A 19033-nucleotide genomic window follows, 5' to 3' on the forward strand; every position below is an offset into this window, starting at 1 on the left:
TCCAGAGACCAATAGAAAAAGTGCGCAGGTTGTTAGGATTGCGCTGCCTACAGTGTGTGATGCCTGGTTTGCGAGTGGTAGTGATAGTAGGGATCTGGAAACACATAGTAAGAATTGGTTATAAAAACTGAAAACAGAAAGGAAACAAGTAGTAGGAAAGAGAATTATTCAAAAGCGATACTTATGTCCCTTATCGGTGTCCCTGCTCGGTAGAGTCGAATGGTAGAGTCAATGGTCTTTACACTCTTCGGTCTTCACACGAGGAGAGCTTCACACGAAGCTTTTTATATTCGTCTAACAAAACTCAAATTTAATTTAGCTGGACACACTTTCCTGTTTATCACAACAAATGGCCAAGCAAAGCGCACAACACTGACAAGGTACGCGATACAGTACGAGACCAAACGCGATTTCAGCACGTCTCCACACAGTAAACAAAACAAGCGTTTCCTAGCAACGACAACTGCGCTAAACACTGAGACAAGAAATAAATACACTTACAAGCTGCTTTAAACTTCTGCTGATTGACTGCTTCTCACAAAGAGTATTTCTTTACACTGTTTTGCTGGTGCTTGAACACACTTTCCTGTTTATCACAACAAATGGCCAAGCAAAGCGCACAACACTGACAAGGTGCGCGATACAGTACGAGACCAAACGCGATTTCAGCACGTCTCCACACAGTAAACAAAACAAGCTTTTCCTAGCAACGACAACTGCGCTAAACACTGAGACAAGAAATAAATACACTTACAAGCTGCTTTAAACTTCTGCTGATTGACTGCTTCTCACAAAAAAATATTTCTTTACACTGTTTTGCTGGCGCTTGAACACACTTTCCTGTTTATCACAACAAATGGCCAAGCAAAGCGCACAACACTGACAAGGTACGCGATACAGTACGAGACCAAACGCGATTTCAGCACGTCTCCACACAGAAGTAACTACAACTACACAATTACGGATCTTTTTTCCATCATTCTGTCCTCCTAACATCTGAAATGATTGCTATTCCTTTCTCATCATATGTTTGGTTTGTCTCTGACAGATGTTGGGAGCCCTCACCGCGATCCCGATAAAGGTGCCTCACATCAGCTCTCTGCAGCGGCTGGCAGGACACTCACCCAGTGTGCTACCTCAGGTAATACACAACATTACAAAACATTCAAACCTTTATTCATGAAACCTTATTATTTACAAATAATTTTCATAGCTGACACTTTTAAAACATGTCAAAGACACGGCAAGTGTCAAGTGTAGATAATAAAACAGGAGCAGCTAAAAGTGAGAATGAGAGAGATTCATAACAGACACTTTTATTCATTTTATTGGTTTTTGTCCCTAATTTATACTTTCCTTTAAGAGAGTTTCTTTTTTTGTAATTAATGAAATAATTGCATTAATAATTGATTAATGAATATATTGAATTAAACTGAAGAAATTAACGAACTTGAGTGGTTGACTTATGTAGTATCCTTTTCATCAACAAAGATTTCTGAATAATATTGCATATTTACATATATGTAAGTGTATGTCTTAAAGTTCATCCAGAAATTAAAATTTGTTGTCAATTTACTTTCAGGTGACTTATTTTCTTCTTCATTAGAACAGTATACAAGATTGAACCCGTGGGTTTTGATCATAAAATGCAAGTTCATGGCTACCATCTCTTTGAGAATCAGTAAAGAATATACAGGCAAAACAAAATTATTATTTACAACATTATTACCTTTAATCCATATAGCTTCAGACAAACAGTTTTTCTGCAAACTGGTTCTTTTGGACAGTTCATTCTAATGAACTGGTTCAGATAACCGATTCACCAGTTTGTGTACGTAATCACAAAATTAAGTCATGCATACACAATTATTTTATTAAAGCATCCAATAATGATGTGAAACGTGGATGTTATACATGTCTAAAGCATATAAAGTGAATAAAATAGTTTTAATCAACTCACCTTTTTACATAAACCATGGCACTTGCTCTCTAAATGACAATTGCTGGAGTAAAATTCCTCCATCATCAGTTTTGTATCATAATGGCAAAATGCATTTGAAATTATACCAAAGTGAAAATAACCAGAAAACTTTGTGCTCACATAGAATTTTATTCACAAACTATTCATTTATGACATAAACATCTGAGATTCATTTAAAGAGATCATAAACGAGCCAAAATTCATCCAAAATACCCTGAAACTAAGAACAATGTCAAACAAAAGCTTTCTGAAACTATACCTGAAAGATTGAACGATCAAGCCAAAGCCAAGAGCCATCTGCTGCTTTGGGGACTAAACTTTGTGGTCTCCGTCTTTTTAGGTTAGGCCAAAGACTCTCATTCCAGACAGCCTTCCCCACAGCCCATGCCGAGAGCAGCAGTCCGGTCAAACACTGGCCGTGTCGCAGAGCATGGCTGTGGTCAGCCCAAAGAGCCAAGGCGCATCTTTGCCAACTGCCAACAGCACCTTCAGTCATGAGAGACTCTCCAACAGGCAGCAAGAGAGTTCCTCTTTGTCCTCGTCTGCGCCAAGCACATCCGCAGCCTCCGCAAGTCAAGGGGTGGCTTATGCCATCATCTCAGCAGCCTCGGCTGCAGCCCATGGGGTGTCAGGAGTAGCCGAGGCCATTAAGGTGCAACCGCTGATTTTCAGCCCTGACAGCAAGGTCAGAAGTTCTTTTATCACCTACTTAACAATTAAACATGCTGCTCAGCATGCTGAATTAGTTTTGAACTTGCATGATGCTTAGTGTCACGCTGTGGCAAATGCTAATTAGATGCACAGTATCTGTTCAGTTGATTTAAGATTTTTAATATGTGTATCCAGGTTATAATCATTCAGCCCCAGATTCCCAGCAACTCCAAGAGTTCTCCGGCCTCACAAACTAACAGTCCTGTGAAGGAGCCACGCCCTCACCCCTCAACCCCATCTAAAAATGAGGAGGATCCAGAGGTACACTCACAACCAGTCTCAACTGTTAGAAAAAAAAGTTTGTATTACAGTTAATTGTTGATATGACCAGTGGACTTAGACAGGAAGAGACCATCTGATTGACATGGCAGTGACTAATTACAGCAGTGTTGTAATACTGGAGGCCAAGACAGGACTCGGACTGTCAAGTTCGAGTTTGAGACTATATTATTTATGACTAGTCGAGACTCGTTTATTAGAGTCTGAGTCCAGGCCGAGTCCAACTATTCCTGAAAATATAGTCTTGAACTCGGACTTGTGGAGGACTTGAGTCTGTGTCTGGTATTGTCTGGACTTGAGTACTACAACATTAAATTACAGTTCATCCAAACCATTTTCTTATTCTTGGAATCTTGCGACTTACAGTTGAGGAATACAACAAGCGATGTATCTTAAGATGGCAAAAAACACGAGAAGTGCCCGTTATACAAGGTTTCTGTAATCATTCAAAATAGTAAAATGCTAGGACAGGAGGATAATAAGAGAACAGAAAAAGTTAAGGCATAGAATTTAAAAAAAAATTATTATTATTATTGGAGGCAGTTAGATGTTCACGGAAGAAATGAGTTTTCAGTTGTTTCTTGAAGATTGTGGGGGATTCAACTGTTTGGATGTTGGAGTTGGGTAGGTCATTCCACCAACATGGTACGGTGAAAGAAAACATCCTTGAGAGTGATTTTGTGTAGCCACTCATTTACCGACCACAGGCTTCTGGAGGGGATGTAGATGCATAGGAGAGAGCGGAGGTAGGAGGGTGCGAAGCCTGTGGCAGTTCTGTAGGCAAGCACCAATGTCTTGAACTTGATGCAGGCCATGACTGGAAGCCAGTGCAGAGAGATGAGAAGCAGTGTGACATGGCTCTCTTGGGCTCATTGAAAACAAGACATGCTGCTGCATTCTGATTGCACATGTTGGAATTCCAGCCAGTAGAACACTGCAGTAGTCCAACCTAGAAATGACAAGGGCCTGGATGAGAAGCTGTGTTGCATGCTCTTTTAGGAAGGGTCTGATTTTCCTGATGTTGTGTAGTGCAAACCTGCATGATCGTGCTGTTTTTGCAATGTGATCTTCAAAGGTCAGCTGATCATCAAGGATCACCCCAAGATTCCTGGCCAAACTCGATGGGATTATCGTTGATGAGCCCAGTTGGATGGTAAACTGGTGCTGTACTGATGGGGTGGCTGGGAAGATGAGCAGTTCTGTCTTTGCCAGGTTGAGCTGCAGGTGATGCTCTTTCATCCAAGCCGAGATGTCCGTCAGGCAGTCTGAGATCCAAGCAGGTATTGTTGAATCATCTGGTTGAAATGAGAGGTAGAGCTGCGTGTCATCAGCATAGCAATGATAGGAAAAACCATGCGCCTGAATGATGGGTCCCAGTGATGTAGTGAATATAGAGAAGAGGAGGGGCCCAAGAACTTATCCCTGAGGAACCCATGGACCAGTTGATGTGATTTGGATACCTCTCCTCCCCAAGCCACCCTTAAGTACCTACCTGTGAAGTAAGACTCCAACCAGTGGAGTGCAATTCCAGTGATGTGAGGGTGGACAGAATGATTTGATGATTAACAGTGTCAAATGCAGCAGATAGATCTAGGAGAATGAGAACTGAAGGTTTGAACTCAGCTCTTGCACTCCGTAGCACTTCACTGACTGATAGCAAAGTGGTTTCAGTTGAATGGCCACTTTTAAATCCAGATTGGTCACTGTCCAGCTGGTTGTTCTGTGATTTGAAGGAAGACACTTGCTTGAAAACAGTGCTTTGAAGTGATTTTGCTATGAAAGGGAGGAGCGACACTGGCCTGTAGCTTTCATTAATGGCGCTTTTCCACTGCATGGTATGGCACGGTACAGTTCGGTATGGTTCACTTTTGGAGGGTTTTCCACTGGGCACAGTACCTGGTACTTTTTTCAGTACCACCTCGGTTGAGATTCCAAGCGAACCGTAACATTATCAAAACGTGACGTGCAAACTCTGCTGATCACTGATTGGCCGGAGAGAATCGTCACTACCTGAACTTGCGACACGAGACACAACAGAACCGCTAGATTTAAATTAGCACAGCCAGCGAAGGATCGAACGCAACTGTTTTGATCGAGCGCACCTTTTTTTAACAACCAAAAAATGACTGTTTCATGGTCTGTTGAGCCGTACTAAACTGCAGTGGAAAACGCAAACCTTGCCGTGCCGTACTGAGCCGTGCCGAGCCGAGTCGTACCAAGCAGTGAAAAAGTGCCATAAGTGAGGTGTCTAGTGTAGGTTTTTTAAGCAGTGGGGTTAACCGAGCCTGCTTGAATGCAGAGGGAAAAAGAAGAGATGTGTTGATGATGTGTGTGAGTGAAGGCAGAAGTGCAGGGGAAATAACTTGTAGGAGATGTGTGGGGATGGAGTCTAGAGGACAGGCGGTAGGGTGGCTGGAGAGAATAAGTTTAGAGTAGATATGCACCGATCGATCGACTAGGGATCGGAATTGGCAGATTTTCCTCATGATCGGCCCAGATCAGTGACTGGCTGGTCAGTCTCACTTCTTTCAGATTCCGAACCGATCCATTTTGTTACCAGCGGCACAGGCAATAACGTTAGCCGCGCATTCTCGCTCTCTTCTCTCCGATGACCCCTTCTCTCCCACACACGTCTCATTCGCTTGTATTGCTTGTATTGCGCATTATTTTAGTCATTCCCGCAGGTTTCGCCCTTACACCAAAAGCATGCGCACCACCACTGATCTATATTAGTGGAGTGCACAAGCCGCGCTCAGTCTCAAACAGCTTGTGAGCCCCAAATACCAAAATGAGTAGCTAAAATGGTCAAATACATACAAAATAGGCTTGCCGCGATAGACGGTGCTGACGGTGATACCGGTGTTAAGCCGCAACACCGGTTATGTCACTTGCCCACCGCGGCACAGACCCCCACCATCGTTTAGATTTTTTATAGTAATAAAAATCGTTTTGTTCAGTAAAAGAACAGACACTACAATTAAAAACTGAACGCGGCTGCTCAATGTAGCGTGCTGAATGACAGTCGCATCACAGATCAGATTTCATTTATCCAGTGAGGAGAGTGAGTCGAGCTGACTGACAAGAAGAGTGAGGTGAGGTGAGGTGAGACGAGACAAGACATGACGATGGCAGATGACTTAGTTTCGAAACGAGATGCAAAAGTGCCTGTTTGGCAATATTTTGGATTTTGAAAAGCCTGTTGACATTTGCCATTTATGTAAGGTGCTTTTGGAAGTTTTTTTAAACATTCGTTTCTTACTTAATTGGTTCCACATTGTTTGCTGATTTTTACTTTATTTCAACTTTGTGTCATTTATTTATTTATTTTTACATCAAGGTGTATGCCATGCCTCCGAGCTTTCTTACTCGTTTTGCTAATAAATGTTCTACATTTCTTATTTATTTAGTTATATATTATACAAGTTTGCTTAGCCTATTTCCAGTTTTGTATACCTATTTAAACTTTATGTAAGTTATTTGTTATTTTATATTAGGCATAGCCTGCCCTATAGCATGGTGTATTTTTATTTGTTTTGTTAATAAAAGTTCTATGTTTTATATATAGGCTAAAGTGAGTTTGACGTTGTATTTTGTTGTTGCATTCAAGCAATGGACGCCGAACTGCCGCTAATTTGAAATAGCTTTTAAGCTATTTAAAAGTGAAGGAAAGCAAGGAAAAGAGGGGAAATTCAAAAGAACTAAAAACTAACAGTTAATTTGCTCCGAATTGCCGCTATCTGAAAGTGAAAGTAAAATGCGCACACAGCTTTTACAAGCTATTTAAAAGCAAAAGAAAAGCTAGGAAAAGAGGGAACGCCCCCGCCCACACGGTGAAAATTTCCTCACCGTCACAACCCTAACACAAAACTGTCAAAATGTCCGTCTTGGCGAGTATCCAGTTAAACGCAGTCAGTTTTGGAACGTTAAATATTTGAGAAAGAGAACGCATGTTGTGTAACAGTATATTGGGTCCGTGGATAAACTCTTAAAGGGACCGCAGTCCAATAGTCCTGCTGCTCTCTGTCATGTTTATCAAAGACAAAAGACAAAGAAAATCAATTTCTGCTCTTGACTGAATACGTTTTATAACTTTAATGGTAAACATTAATCTGTATTTCATTTTTATAATGAACTGGATGTGTTATTTTACATTTGATTACTTTAATTTCTGTAGTATTTCTTATCTGAATAAAACTTAAACTTACTTAACCTGAAAAACTTAGTTTCATAGCTCTCTTTATTCTATTGCATTTATTCGTGTAATTTTTTATTTGTTCTTATTTTAGCACTGACTTTTTACTTGTGTTTTTTTTTATGAAAATAAAACTTAGCGTTGAAGAAAAGTAGATTTTTGTTTGTATATGCTGTCAGTTATAGTTCTTTGAAAGAAAATCGGAATCGGCAGACCACACTAATAAAAAATCGGAATCGGCCAAGAAAATTGCAATCAGTGCATCTCTAATTTAGAGACTTCATCTTCTGTAAGAGGAGAGAAGGAGGAGAGAAGATGGTCAGCTGTGTGAGTGTTTGCTGAGAGATCCTGGGTGAGTGGAGCTGAGAACTGACTGCTGATGGATGTGGTTTTGGGAAGAGGTGGTGGGAGGTGGCAGAGGGGGACAAAGGAGCGTATTGAATGTTTTGAAGAGTTTGCTTGTGTCTGATGCGCTGTTGATCTTGTTATGGAAGAAGGTAGTTTTGGCAGCATGAACTTTGGCGGAAAATGAACATAGCAGTGACTGATACCTGCTGAGATCAGCTGAATCTTTTGATTTGCGCCATTTTCTCTCCGCTGCCCTGAGTTCAGCCCAAATGTTGCTGGTGTTTGGACATGTTGTCAAATGAATTTAGTTCTGAAGAGAAAGACTTAAATTAACATCAAAGGTAGTTCAATGTTTAATGTATTTACTTTATTAACCTTCTGTCCTACAGAAAACTGCCTTCATGGTCGCACTAGGCCTGGTCACCACAGAACACTTGGAAGGTGAGTTACATTTAGTGGCAGAGCTAGAGTTTTATTCAACTTTGTGTCATTTATTTATTTATTTTTACATCAAGGTGTATGCCATGCCTCCGAGCTTTCTTACTCGTTTTGCTAATAAATGTTCTACATTTCTTATTTATTTAGTTATATATTATACAAGTTTGCTTAGCCTATTTCCAGTTTTGTATACCTATTTAAACTTTATGTAAGTTATTTGTTATTTTATATTAGGCATAGCCTGCCCTATAGCATGGTGTATTTTTATTTGTTTTGTTAATAAAAGTTCTATGTTTTATATATAGGCTAAAGTGAGTTTGACGTTGTATTTTGTTGTTGCATTCAAGCAATGGACGCCGAACTGCCGCTAATTTGAAATAGCTTTTAAGCTATTTAAAAGTGAAGGAAAGCAAGGAAAAGAGGGGAAATTCAAAAGAACTAAAAACTAACAGTTAATTTGCTCCGAATTGCCGCTATCTGAAAGTGAAAGTAAAATGCGCACACAGCTTTTACAAGCTATTTAAAAGCAAAAGAAAAGCTAGGAAAAGAGGGAACGCCCCCGCCCACACGGTGAAAATTTCCTCACCGTCACAACCCTAACACAAAACTGTCAAAATGTCCGTCTTGGCGAGTATCCAGTTAAACGCAGTCAGTTTTGGAACGTTAAATATTTGAGAAAGAGAACGCATGTTGTGTAACAGTATATTGGGTCCGTGGATAAACTCTTAAAGGGACCGCAGTCCAATAGTCCTGCTGCTCTCTGTCATGTTTATCAAAGACAAAAGACAAAGAAAATCAATTTCTGCTCTTGACTGAATACGTTTTATAACTTTAATGGTAAACATTAATCTGTATTTCATTTTTATAATGAACTGGATGTGTTATTTTACATTTGATTACTTTAATTTCTGTAGTATTTCTTATCTGAATAAAACTTAAACTTACTTAACCTGAAAAACTTAGTTTCATAGCTCTCTTTATTCTATTGCATTTATTCGTGTAATTTTTTATTTGTTCTTATTTTAGCACTGACTTTTTACTTGTGTTTTTTTTTATGAAAATAAAACTTAGCGTTGAAGAAAAGTAGATTTTTGTTTGTATATGCTGTCAGTTATAGTTCTTTGAAAGAAAATCGGAATCGGCAGACCACACTAATAAAAAATCGGAATCGGCCAAGAAAATTGCAATCAGTGCATCTCTAATTTAGAGACTTCATCTTCTGTAAGAGGAGAGAAGGAGGAGAGAAGATGGTCAGCTGTGTGAGTGTTTGCTGAGAGATCCTGGGTGAGTGGAGCTGAGAACTGACTGCTGATGGATGTGGTTTTGGGAAGAGGTGGTGGGAGGTGGCAGAGGGGGACAAAGGAGCGTATTGAATGTTTTGAAGAGTTTGCTTGTGTCTGATGCGCTGTTGATCTTGTTATGGAAGAAGGTAGTTTTGGCAGCATGAACTTTGGCGGAAAATGAACATAGCAGTGACTGATACCTGCTGAGATCAGCTGAATCTTTTGATTTGCGCCATTTTCTCTCCGCTGCCCTGAGTTCAGCCCAAATGTTGCTGGTGTTTGGACATGTTGTCAAATGAATTTAGTTCTGAAGAGAAAGACTTAAATTAACATCAAAGGTAGTTCAATGTTTAATGTATTTACTTTATTAACCTTCTGTCCTACAGAAAACTGCCTTCATGGTCGCACTAGGCCTGGTCACCACAGAACACTTGGAAGGTGAGTTACATTTAGTGGCAGAGCTAGAGTTTTATACATGGGGTGGCCAAGGCTAATTCAGGGGGTCCATAGACCATGACAGAAAATCAGTGTACTCTAACCTGGCATAAAAAAAGCATGAATAAATACTACAATTGCTGATTGCCCCACATTATCTTTACATTCATAAATTCAAATGTTAGTCTATAGTAACATATTTCTCTTATTTCTATCTTCTGATTAACCAGCGGTTGGCGCAAAAGATGCAAAAGTGAAATTTGTAAATGTTTTTAAGGAAGCCTAAACCTTCAACTTACTTCAAATAGAATTGCCAACTTTTGAGTTCAGCCTGGAGTGAGAATTATTAAGGAATAATTAACAAGCTTGTGATTAAGTACATATTATTTTTTCTCAATTTCTTCTAAACTAAACTATACAGGGAACCCTATTGTTAAGGTTAAAAGTAACAATTGATTTGTTCATATTTGACCATTTTTATAATTAAGTTATATCTATACATTTTTATTAATTATAATAACTTAAGATGCCCTCGGATGTTCGTTCACGTTTATTTCATACTAGTTAGAATTCAGTCCTGCTTCGCATGAACTGAGGCAAAGCGGGAGCGCACATGAACCGTCACGCCACTAAAGAGCTCCAAAATTGTATTTATCGTTTGAAATTCTTAATAAAACTAGCAGAATTTGAATGATGAGACTATTTATAAAAAGTAACCTGCTCTGTCTTGTCTGTCCGCGCGTTGTCTGTGTCCTCTTTGCTCTGCGATGTTTTTCACTCCGTAAGAAAATTAATGAATGGCATTAGAGCATAACGTGAAAGTTAGCAGAGGCTGGAAGGTACACCGGACTAGATGAAGCGTCCATGAGTTTGAGGCTAAAATAAATGGTTCTTTCAGTACGATTAAACAAAGAAAATGAAATAGTAGCATATTAAATTTTGCAGTGGCACCTGGGGTGGCCAAACAGATGTCAGGGGTGTCTAGTGCTACCCTGTACACCCCTCTGGCTCCGCCACTGATTACCACTCAGTAACCCGCTATATCCGGGGGGAAATCAGCCATGGTGGGAACACACATATCAACTTAATAGCCAGTTTGGCAGGTTATGATTCATACATTATGTCCTCCAATCAGGAGCCTCCAATATTAGCAAAACAAAGCCTAAAGAGCGTTGCACACTGTACGAGAAGTGCCATGTGAATGCAACTTCACTTCCTGAATTTGAATTGAGGTATCAAACAATATGGTGAATTGTAATTATAATATTAATTAAATTTAGTATAATTAAAATGGAATAAAATTCAAAGTAGTTTATAATAATGACTAGGGGTGCTCCGATTGATCGGCTACCGATCACTATCGGCCGATAATCACGTTGGGATGATTGATCGGCGGTCTCTAAAAAGGCAGATCTCAAAAAAACGATCTCAAACTGATGATGCAGCCGTCAGAGGTTTGGCACGTGTCAGTCTCTGTCCGGCACGGGTGAAATAATTATAATGCTGAAGGTGAGGTACTCAAAGTAATTTCAAAGTCATTTGAAAACCTTGTGTGAGACGTAATTTCACAAACAGCGTGAGTGAATCACCGCACGCACGCTCTCTTTCGCTCTCAAAATACGCAAATGGTTTCACATATCACGTTTGTCTATAAGCGAACTGTACGCTGCACTGTTGACAATGGAATTGTCACTTGCACAATCGAGGCAGTGTCACATCGTCACTAAAGTTTCTAAATTGCATTACTTTTTAATTCTTGCCAGTGTTTTACCATTCAGAGCTCGCACGCTCTCCTGGAGACTGAGCACTCATGCACACTCGCAGCGCACACACATAATGCCAGGTTCACATTACTCCGTTTGCAGTGCATACGTGGTGCGTATTGTTTCTGCGCTCATGTTAACGGATTAATAAAGCGTGCACACTGCACACGGTTGCAGTCCGTCAGTGCGTTCCAGTAGCGTTGCGTCTGCAGCAGTGCAGAGATCGTTTGCGCACCGAGTCTATTGCTGCGCAGCAAGCGCTGATTAAAGTAACAGCGCATTGTTTGGAGTAAATGTAAACATGGATTGACACGAAAATGTAGTAATTACACCATAAATGCATATTATTAAAGTCTACTGTGTTTCACAGTTAACACGTATGGCTTTTTGGCTAGGTTTAAAGGGAAAGAGCACTTTTAGATAAACAAGGCAATAATAGATGGCACTTGTGGAGGTAGGAAAACAAAGTTCATTATGAACCGCATGGTTGCTTGTAATAAAGATTTAAATGCAAAAGAAAAGGCAGTAGAGCTGACCATTTCTATCAATGGTAAGTTTGTGATAACGTAAGAAAAGTTGTTTAAATGTTTTGCCACTTGCTTGAGCAACTTAATATATAAATCTAGAAGTAAATGCAAAAGTAAAAAGCATTGAATAATGTGTTGCTTATATTTATTGTTTAAACATGTCTGTGAAAGATTGTATTACTGTACTGTGCAAAAAAAGAATTGCAATGCCGAAAAAGCATTTTCAGTGACAATGTTTGGATTTGAAATGAAAATAATGGATAAATGTTGTGTTTGTGGTAAACAGCCACGGATCAGTATCGGACTCTTGTGTGAAAGCACTGCTTCCCCTCTCACAAGAGACACCTAAGAGGGGAATTCCCCCCATTTTCAAAAATGAAATTCAGGCCCTGAATAAATGTCTAAAAATCCTGATTGGAGTATCATTATATAATAGTTATAAATGATAAAAAAGAAGGCTTTAAAAGATCGGTATCGGTGATCAGTATCGGCAGATATTGCTTTCTGTGATCGGCGATCGGTGACCGGCCTCAAAAATCCTGATCGGAGCACCCCTAATAATGACATTTATAAAATTTGTATGAATTACCCATACACTATGAGCTATTTCCATTAAACAATGGACATATTAATTAAATCTTAGAAATAGCAAATTCATTTTTTATTTTATGGACCAGTGTGGAAGAATATCTCATTTTCCAAGATTGAAATCACCCTTCAAAATAGTGCCAAATATCAATATATCATCAATAAACTGAATTTTTGATGTCAGTATGAATTTTTAATGTGATGGTTATTTTGTGGTGCTGTTTGTTAAAAATCTTTTTGATGATTGTTAATTGTTTTGATATTATTGATCTTGGAGAAATGTCTAGTCAGTTCAAAATGCTTTATACATATCAGGGAATAAATGAACACATTCGCCAAACTTGTGTTGATACAGTTGTGTTGAATAGTTTGAAATTAATTTCAGTTCAAATTCTAATTCAACATCCTGTGTGTTGTGGCCAATTATATTAAAATTCACACTGAAAGGAGACAATTATTCTGATTTCTGCTTAACTTCGAATGAAACCATTTAACACATTAACAAACAAAAACTAAGAAAAGGACTCAATGTGAAATGTTGGGGTTTAAAGATCCATCACAGATGGTGTTTTCATTTCTGTCAGAGATCCAGAGTAAACGGCACGAGAGAAAAAGGCGAAGCACAGCTAACCCTGCGTACAGTGGACTGTTTGAACCAGAGGTCTGTCTGCCAGTCATAATTTCTTTAAATAATGTTCATTTTATGGCTTTGTTCATTTGGAAACATCTTGTATCTTGCTTTTTTTTTAGCGCAAACGACTTGCCTCCAATTACCTGAACAGTGCGATGTTTCTGTCGGCGAGAGGTAAAATAGATTTCTACTTCTGTCAACATAATGGTGTTGGGGTTGAGCTGAAAAACAATGCATGAAATACACAGAAACATGTTTGAAAAGGATAAATTAAACTCACACATTCACCATAAATACTCATGTTTTAATAGATCTTTAACCAGTGACTTTACTTTGACATGAAAGGTTGACTAATAAAACCAAATGCTAACTGCTTTAACCTGCTGAATACATGCCAACATTGCTGTTTAACCCTTAATAACTCAGTTTTGTCAGTGTGACGGCTACTAACCTACTCTCTGCTTTCACTCACACGCTAGACTCTGAGGAGCTCTGCTGGAAGGTACATCTTTACTCTAACATCACTCTGTGTGTGTGAATCTCTTGTGACAAGAATATATATTGTTTTGACATATTTTAAATATACAAAAATGACCGAAATGTATCAGAAAAATGTGAATTCAGTCAACATTTAATTAAAGGGGTCCTATTATGCTCTTTTACAAAGTCTTGATTTTGTTTTGGGCGTGTACTAGAACAGGGTCTCATACTAGGTTGTTCGAAAAACACATTATTTTTCACATATTTTACATTATTACAACACTCTCTCCCCAGTCTGGCATGAACTATTCGAGCAATAGTTCCTGTATCAAATGAAGGCCCGCCTTCTGAAATACGAAATGTGCTGTGATTGGTTAGCTGGACTAGTGTGTGTTGTGATTGGCAGCACTCGGCGCCTGGTCGGGAAATATCATGCCCCTTACCATAGCCGCCTCCTGTGAGCTTCAGTGTAAATATTGCTCAAAATCAAATCAATTTGAGTGTGATTTAAACCCGGATGATTGTAACCACTCTAAGTTCTTCTGCCTTGGGAAAGCTAGCGTGTCTCCGACATAGTGATAACACTCGTTGCCTTCTCTAGTGCAGCTCAACCAGGTCTCATCCCATTCGTCGATATTTGTGATATCACAAATCCCGGAAAATATGCGTTTTGAAAAGTGATTAATGTTAAATAAAATATCTCCTTTTGAATTGGACTTTGAGCTTTGTAACTTTGCAGATCTTTTTTATGCTCAAACAGCAACATTACAGACTAACTACAGTTGAAAAAGTGAAAAAGCATAATAGGACCCCTTTAACCTTTTCTGTTCCAAACTGGTATGATTTTTTTTTTTTGTGGAACATACCCACACAAAAATCAAGCGTAGCATTAGTTCTGGCAGGTCACGTTAGTCAAGCTCGCATCAGCTGACTCTCCGCTGATCCCCATCAACCTATGGGATGGGTTTTTCACTGGCCGATGTCGATATTTAGAAATCAGGGCAGCCGATGGCCAATATATGATGCCGATTATTTTTTGGTCGATATGTTTGTTTTTTTTCTTTTTGTTTTTTTTTTGTTTTTTTCTTCCTCCGGGTGGGGGGGGGGGGGGGGGGGTTTATCGATGCTCTCCCTGCTCTCATCCATGCTATGCTGCATGAATGCGCAGGGAGTTCTTGCCCAGAACGGAACCATACCGCCAATCCAAACTGTATGCTAATTGTCAATCATCTTTGACTATAGTGGTCCTGACAGAATGTATTGTTATGGTACTTTCCCATTTTAATAAAATTACAATACTCAGTTCTCAGGGTAAAGTACTTTAGAAATGAAGTCAAATTGAAATACAATTTAAGTAAATTACAATTTAAATACTTTACAGCTTTGGTCAAAAATCTGTTTTTGATTTTAACCAAATATTTCTTATTTCAGGCATTTATATACACAAGTACAATTTGTATTGTTTATGTATACAATAAAACAATTTTAGTTAGTAAAAAACACTTATTGAAGTGGCAAAAATAATAAAAAATCTTTGATTGTGTTTCATCATAAACAAACACTATGAAACCCATAGCCATTATAACTTACCGATCAACTAACATGATCATTGTAATAAAAAAAAAAAATAAACAAACCAGTACATTAGCAATATCATATAGCACTATTGTGTCTGTACAGTTTCATGTGACAGCTTGATGCATTGGCATGGAAATAGTAATGTGATGTGTTCTAAAATAATGGACTCCTTAAATCACATTTAAAACGTTAATTATTTACTTTTTTTACAGCTTAATTTTACTTATGAAAGGGCTAATAGTTATATCTTTAAATAATATTAAAAGTGTTTATTAAGAATTGCTGACAGACTGTTGTGTGGTGTGTTTCTGTAAATGTGTGTGTGTGACGTAGGAGGAGCGGCAGCATGATGATCACTGTGCAGTGTGTAAACAGGAAGGAGATCTTCAGCCGTGCCACACCTGTACCCGCGCCTATCACCCCGACTGCCTGCATCCACCTCTCAAAACTGCCACCAGGGGCATGTGGATGTGCCCCAAGTGCCAGAAGAAAGTATGTTTCTCTTCTATGCTTTGAACACAGACATTATATAAACCACAACAACACAAGGATGTCTGCAGGACATTTATTTGACGTTTTTCATTTCATCTGGACGATGTAGTATTCTACATGGATACAACCTAAATGTTTGCCTCATGCAGTTATCAAAGTAATAAATTGATCTTGTTTTAGGAATAATTCGATATTTTTACTAGAAAATATATATAGCTGTCCTCTTTTTATGTCATAATGATAACATACAGTGGGGAAAAAAAGTATTTAGTCAGCCACCAATTGTGCAAGTTCTCCCACTTAAAAAGATGAGAGAGGCCTGTAATTTTCATCATAGGTATACCTCAACTATGAGAGACAAAATGAGAAAAAAAATCCAGAAAATCACATTGTAGGATTTTTAAAGAATTTATTTACAAATTATGGTGGAAAATAAGTATTTGGTCAATAACAAAATTTCATCTCAATACTTTGTTATAATATACCCTTTGTTGGCAATGACAGAGGTCAAACATTTTCTGTAAGTCTTCACAAGGTTTTCACACACCGTTGCTGGTATTTTGGCCCATTCCTCAAGAGCAGTAATGTTTTGGGGCTGTCGCTGGGCAACACGGATTTTCAACTCCCTCCAAAGATTTTCTATGGGGTTGAGATCTGGAGACTGGCTAGGCCACTCCAGGACCTTGAAATGCTTCTTACGAAGCCACTCCTTCGTTGCCCGGGCAGTGTGTTTGGGATCATTGTCATGCTGAAAGACCCAGCCACATTTCATCTTCAATGCCCTTGCTGATGGAAGGAGGTTTTCACTCAAAATCTCACAATACATGGCCCCATTCATTCTTTCGTTTACACAGATCAGTCGTCCTGGTCCCTTTGCAGAAAAACAGCCCCAAAGCATGATGTTTCCACCCCCATGCTTCACAGTAGGTATGGTGTTCTTTGGATGCAACTCAGCATTCTTTCTCCTCCAAACACGACAAGTTGAGTTTTTACCAAAAATTCTATTTTGGTTTCATCTGACCATATGACATTCTCCCAATCCTCTTCTGGATCATCCAAATGCTCTCTAGCAAACTTCAGACGGGCCTGGACATGTACTGGCTTAAGCAGGGGGACACGTCTGGCACTGCAGGATTTGAGTCCCTGGCTTCAGTCTTCCCAGCCTGGTGCAGGTCTACAATTTTGTTTCTGGTGTCCTTTGCCAGCTCTTTGGTCTTGGCCATGGTGGAGTTTGGAGTGTGATTGTTTGAGGTTGTGGACAGGTGTCTTTTATACTGATAATGAGTTCAAACAGATGCCATTAATACAGGTAATGAGTGGAGGGCAGAGGAGCCTCTTAAAGAAGAAGTTACAGGTCTGTGAGGGCCAGAAATCTTGCTTGTTTGTAGGTGACCAAATACTTATTTTACCGAGGAATTTACCAATTAATTCTTTAAAAATCCTACAATGTGATTTTCTGGATTTTTTTTCTCATTTTGTCTCTCATAGTTGAGGTATACCTATGATGAAAATTACAGGCCTCTCTCATCTTTTTAAGTGGGAGAACTTGCACAATTGGTGGCTGACTAAATACTTTTTTGCCCCACTGTAAATACAACATTTCTGATGAAAGTGCCCAAGTCATATTGAAAATTATCTTCTGTTACAAATACATAATTTAGGGGAAAAGCAGGAATAATTTAGGGGAATAATTATATTCTTTACTGTAGACAGTCATTTAAAAAATTTGGACCCACTTTATATTAAGTGGCCTTAACAACTATGTGCTTACATTTCAATTAATAATTTGGTACAATGCACTTATTGTGTACATACATGTCTTTACATTGTACTTACATTTTAGAAATTTTAAAATAAAAAATTACACTGTTGACCCATCCCTGACACCTTAACCCACCCTTAAACCTACCTATACCACCAAACCTGTCCCTAACCTTACTCGTATCCCACCTCAATAGCAGCAAAAGTGTTTTGCAATACAATATGAACACAATAAGTACACTGTACTTATTTTTTGATGTAAGTACATAGTAGTTAAGGCCACTTAATATAAAGTGGGGCCAAAAATTTCTACAGTTAAAAGCTGTAATTTGGTCAACATTATTAAATTTAGTTGCCTTATCCCTGATAGCACACATACATCTCAGAGACGACTATTTAATGTGTGTTTACATCTAGACAACATATTTCTTAGAGTGTTTGCTCATTAGCAATATGTCTTTAGGACGTTTCCTGTTAGACGGCAAATAGACATTTAGAAAATGTATTTAAGATGTTTATGATTTCGAATGCACTATCTGGAAAACTATCTGGGACAATATAAAATAAAATTGGTAATACTTAACAATAAGGTTCATTAGTTAACATTAGTTAACTACTTTAGTTAACATGAACGAAGAATGAACAATACTTCTATAGCATTTATAAATCTTAGTTAATGTTAATTTCAACATTAAGAGTTCCTGTGGCTCAGTGGTAGAGCATTGCGTTAGCAGTGCAAAGAAGTAGTGGGTTTGATTCCCAGGGAATACACATACTGGTAAAAAATGTGTAGCTAAATGCATAAATTATTATTATAAATTATAATTATTACAGTGTTGTTTAGAAAGTTTTGAAGCATTGTCTTCCTTCGTGAATTATTAATTCATACACTAGAGAAAATTAATTTTGCTTACACAAATGATGCAAAACTATACCCTGAACAAAAATGAAAGTGTGCAGGTCTTTAGGTTTTGTTTGTGTAAAGAAGACAAACTGAATCTGCTCATTCTCTGTTCTGCTTCTTTTTTGAAGGTTTTGAACAAAGAGAACTTGTCTTGGCCACAGAACTTCATCCAGTCATATGTTACACATAAAACAGGTGAGCTGTCAAACACATCTGAATGCACTAGCACTCCTCGGGAATCCTCGGTTCTCAATGATGATGAAGATGAAGATGATGATGATGAATATATGTGTGTTTGTGCAGTGAGAGAGGAGGAACGCAGGAAGCTAATGAGGAGAAACACTGAGCTGAAACTAGAGTGTGAACATCTGAGTGAAGAGGACAAGAGACTCTACGATTCTCTCTCTGTAAGAAACTGCTGAATAGGGCAGAGTTGAAATATTGACTACCTAATTTTAATTTTGATTTGAAAAATCTATTGATTTTAAAAACTCACACACACATATATATATATATATATAATTATAATTCATTACATTTATATAGCACTTTTCTAGGCACTCAAAGCGCTTCACATTGTCAGGGGGTATCTCCTCATCCACCACCAGTGTGCAGCATCCACCTGGATGATGCGACGGCAGC

General features: G+C 38.6%; 1 protein-coding gene across 2 annotated transcripts in view; it reads left to right on the forward strand.

Moving 5' to 3' along the window:
* LOC107562147 (PHD finger protein 21B-like) overlaps positions 1-19033 on the forward strand; it is an 83866-nt gene that overhangs the window by 60926 nt on the left and 3907 nt on the right. For both annotated transcript variants that reach the window (XM_016246729.1, XM_016246728.1), the window contains exons 3-12: positions 1049-1141; positions 2322-2666; positions 2828-2953; positions 7901-7952; positions 13130-13206; positions 13296-13350; positions 13656-13678; positions 15568-15726; positions 18520-18586; positions 18695-18798. In XM_016246729.1, coding sequence (XP_016102215.1) covers positions 1049-1141; positions 2322-2666; positions 2828-2953; positions 7901-7952; positions 13130-13206; positions 13296-13350; positions 13656-13678; positions 15568-15726; positions 18520-18586; positions 18695-18798 — 1101 coding nt within the window. The remainder of the gene's footprint in view (positions 1-1048; positions 1142-2321; positions 2667-2827; positions 2954-7900; positions 7953-13129; positions 13207-13295; positions 13351-13655; positions 13679-15567; positions 15727-18519; positions 18587-18694; positions 18799-19033) is intronic.

This window comes from Sinocyclocheilus grahami, unplaced genomic scaffold (genome assembly GCF_001515645.1).
Source record: "Sinocyclocheilus grahami isolate Dianchi unplaced genomic scaffold, SAMN03320097.WGS_v1.1 scaffold809.1, whole genome shotgun sequence".
In the NCBI taxonomy this organism is placed as follows: Eukaryota; Metazoa; Chordata; class Actinopteri; order Cypriniformes; family Cyprinidae; genus Sinocyclocheilus; species Sinocyclocheilus grahami.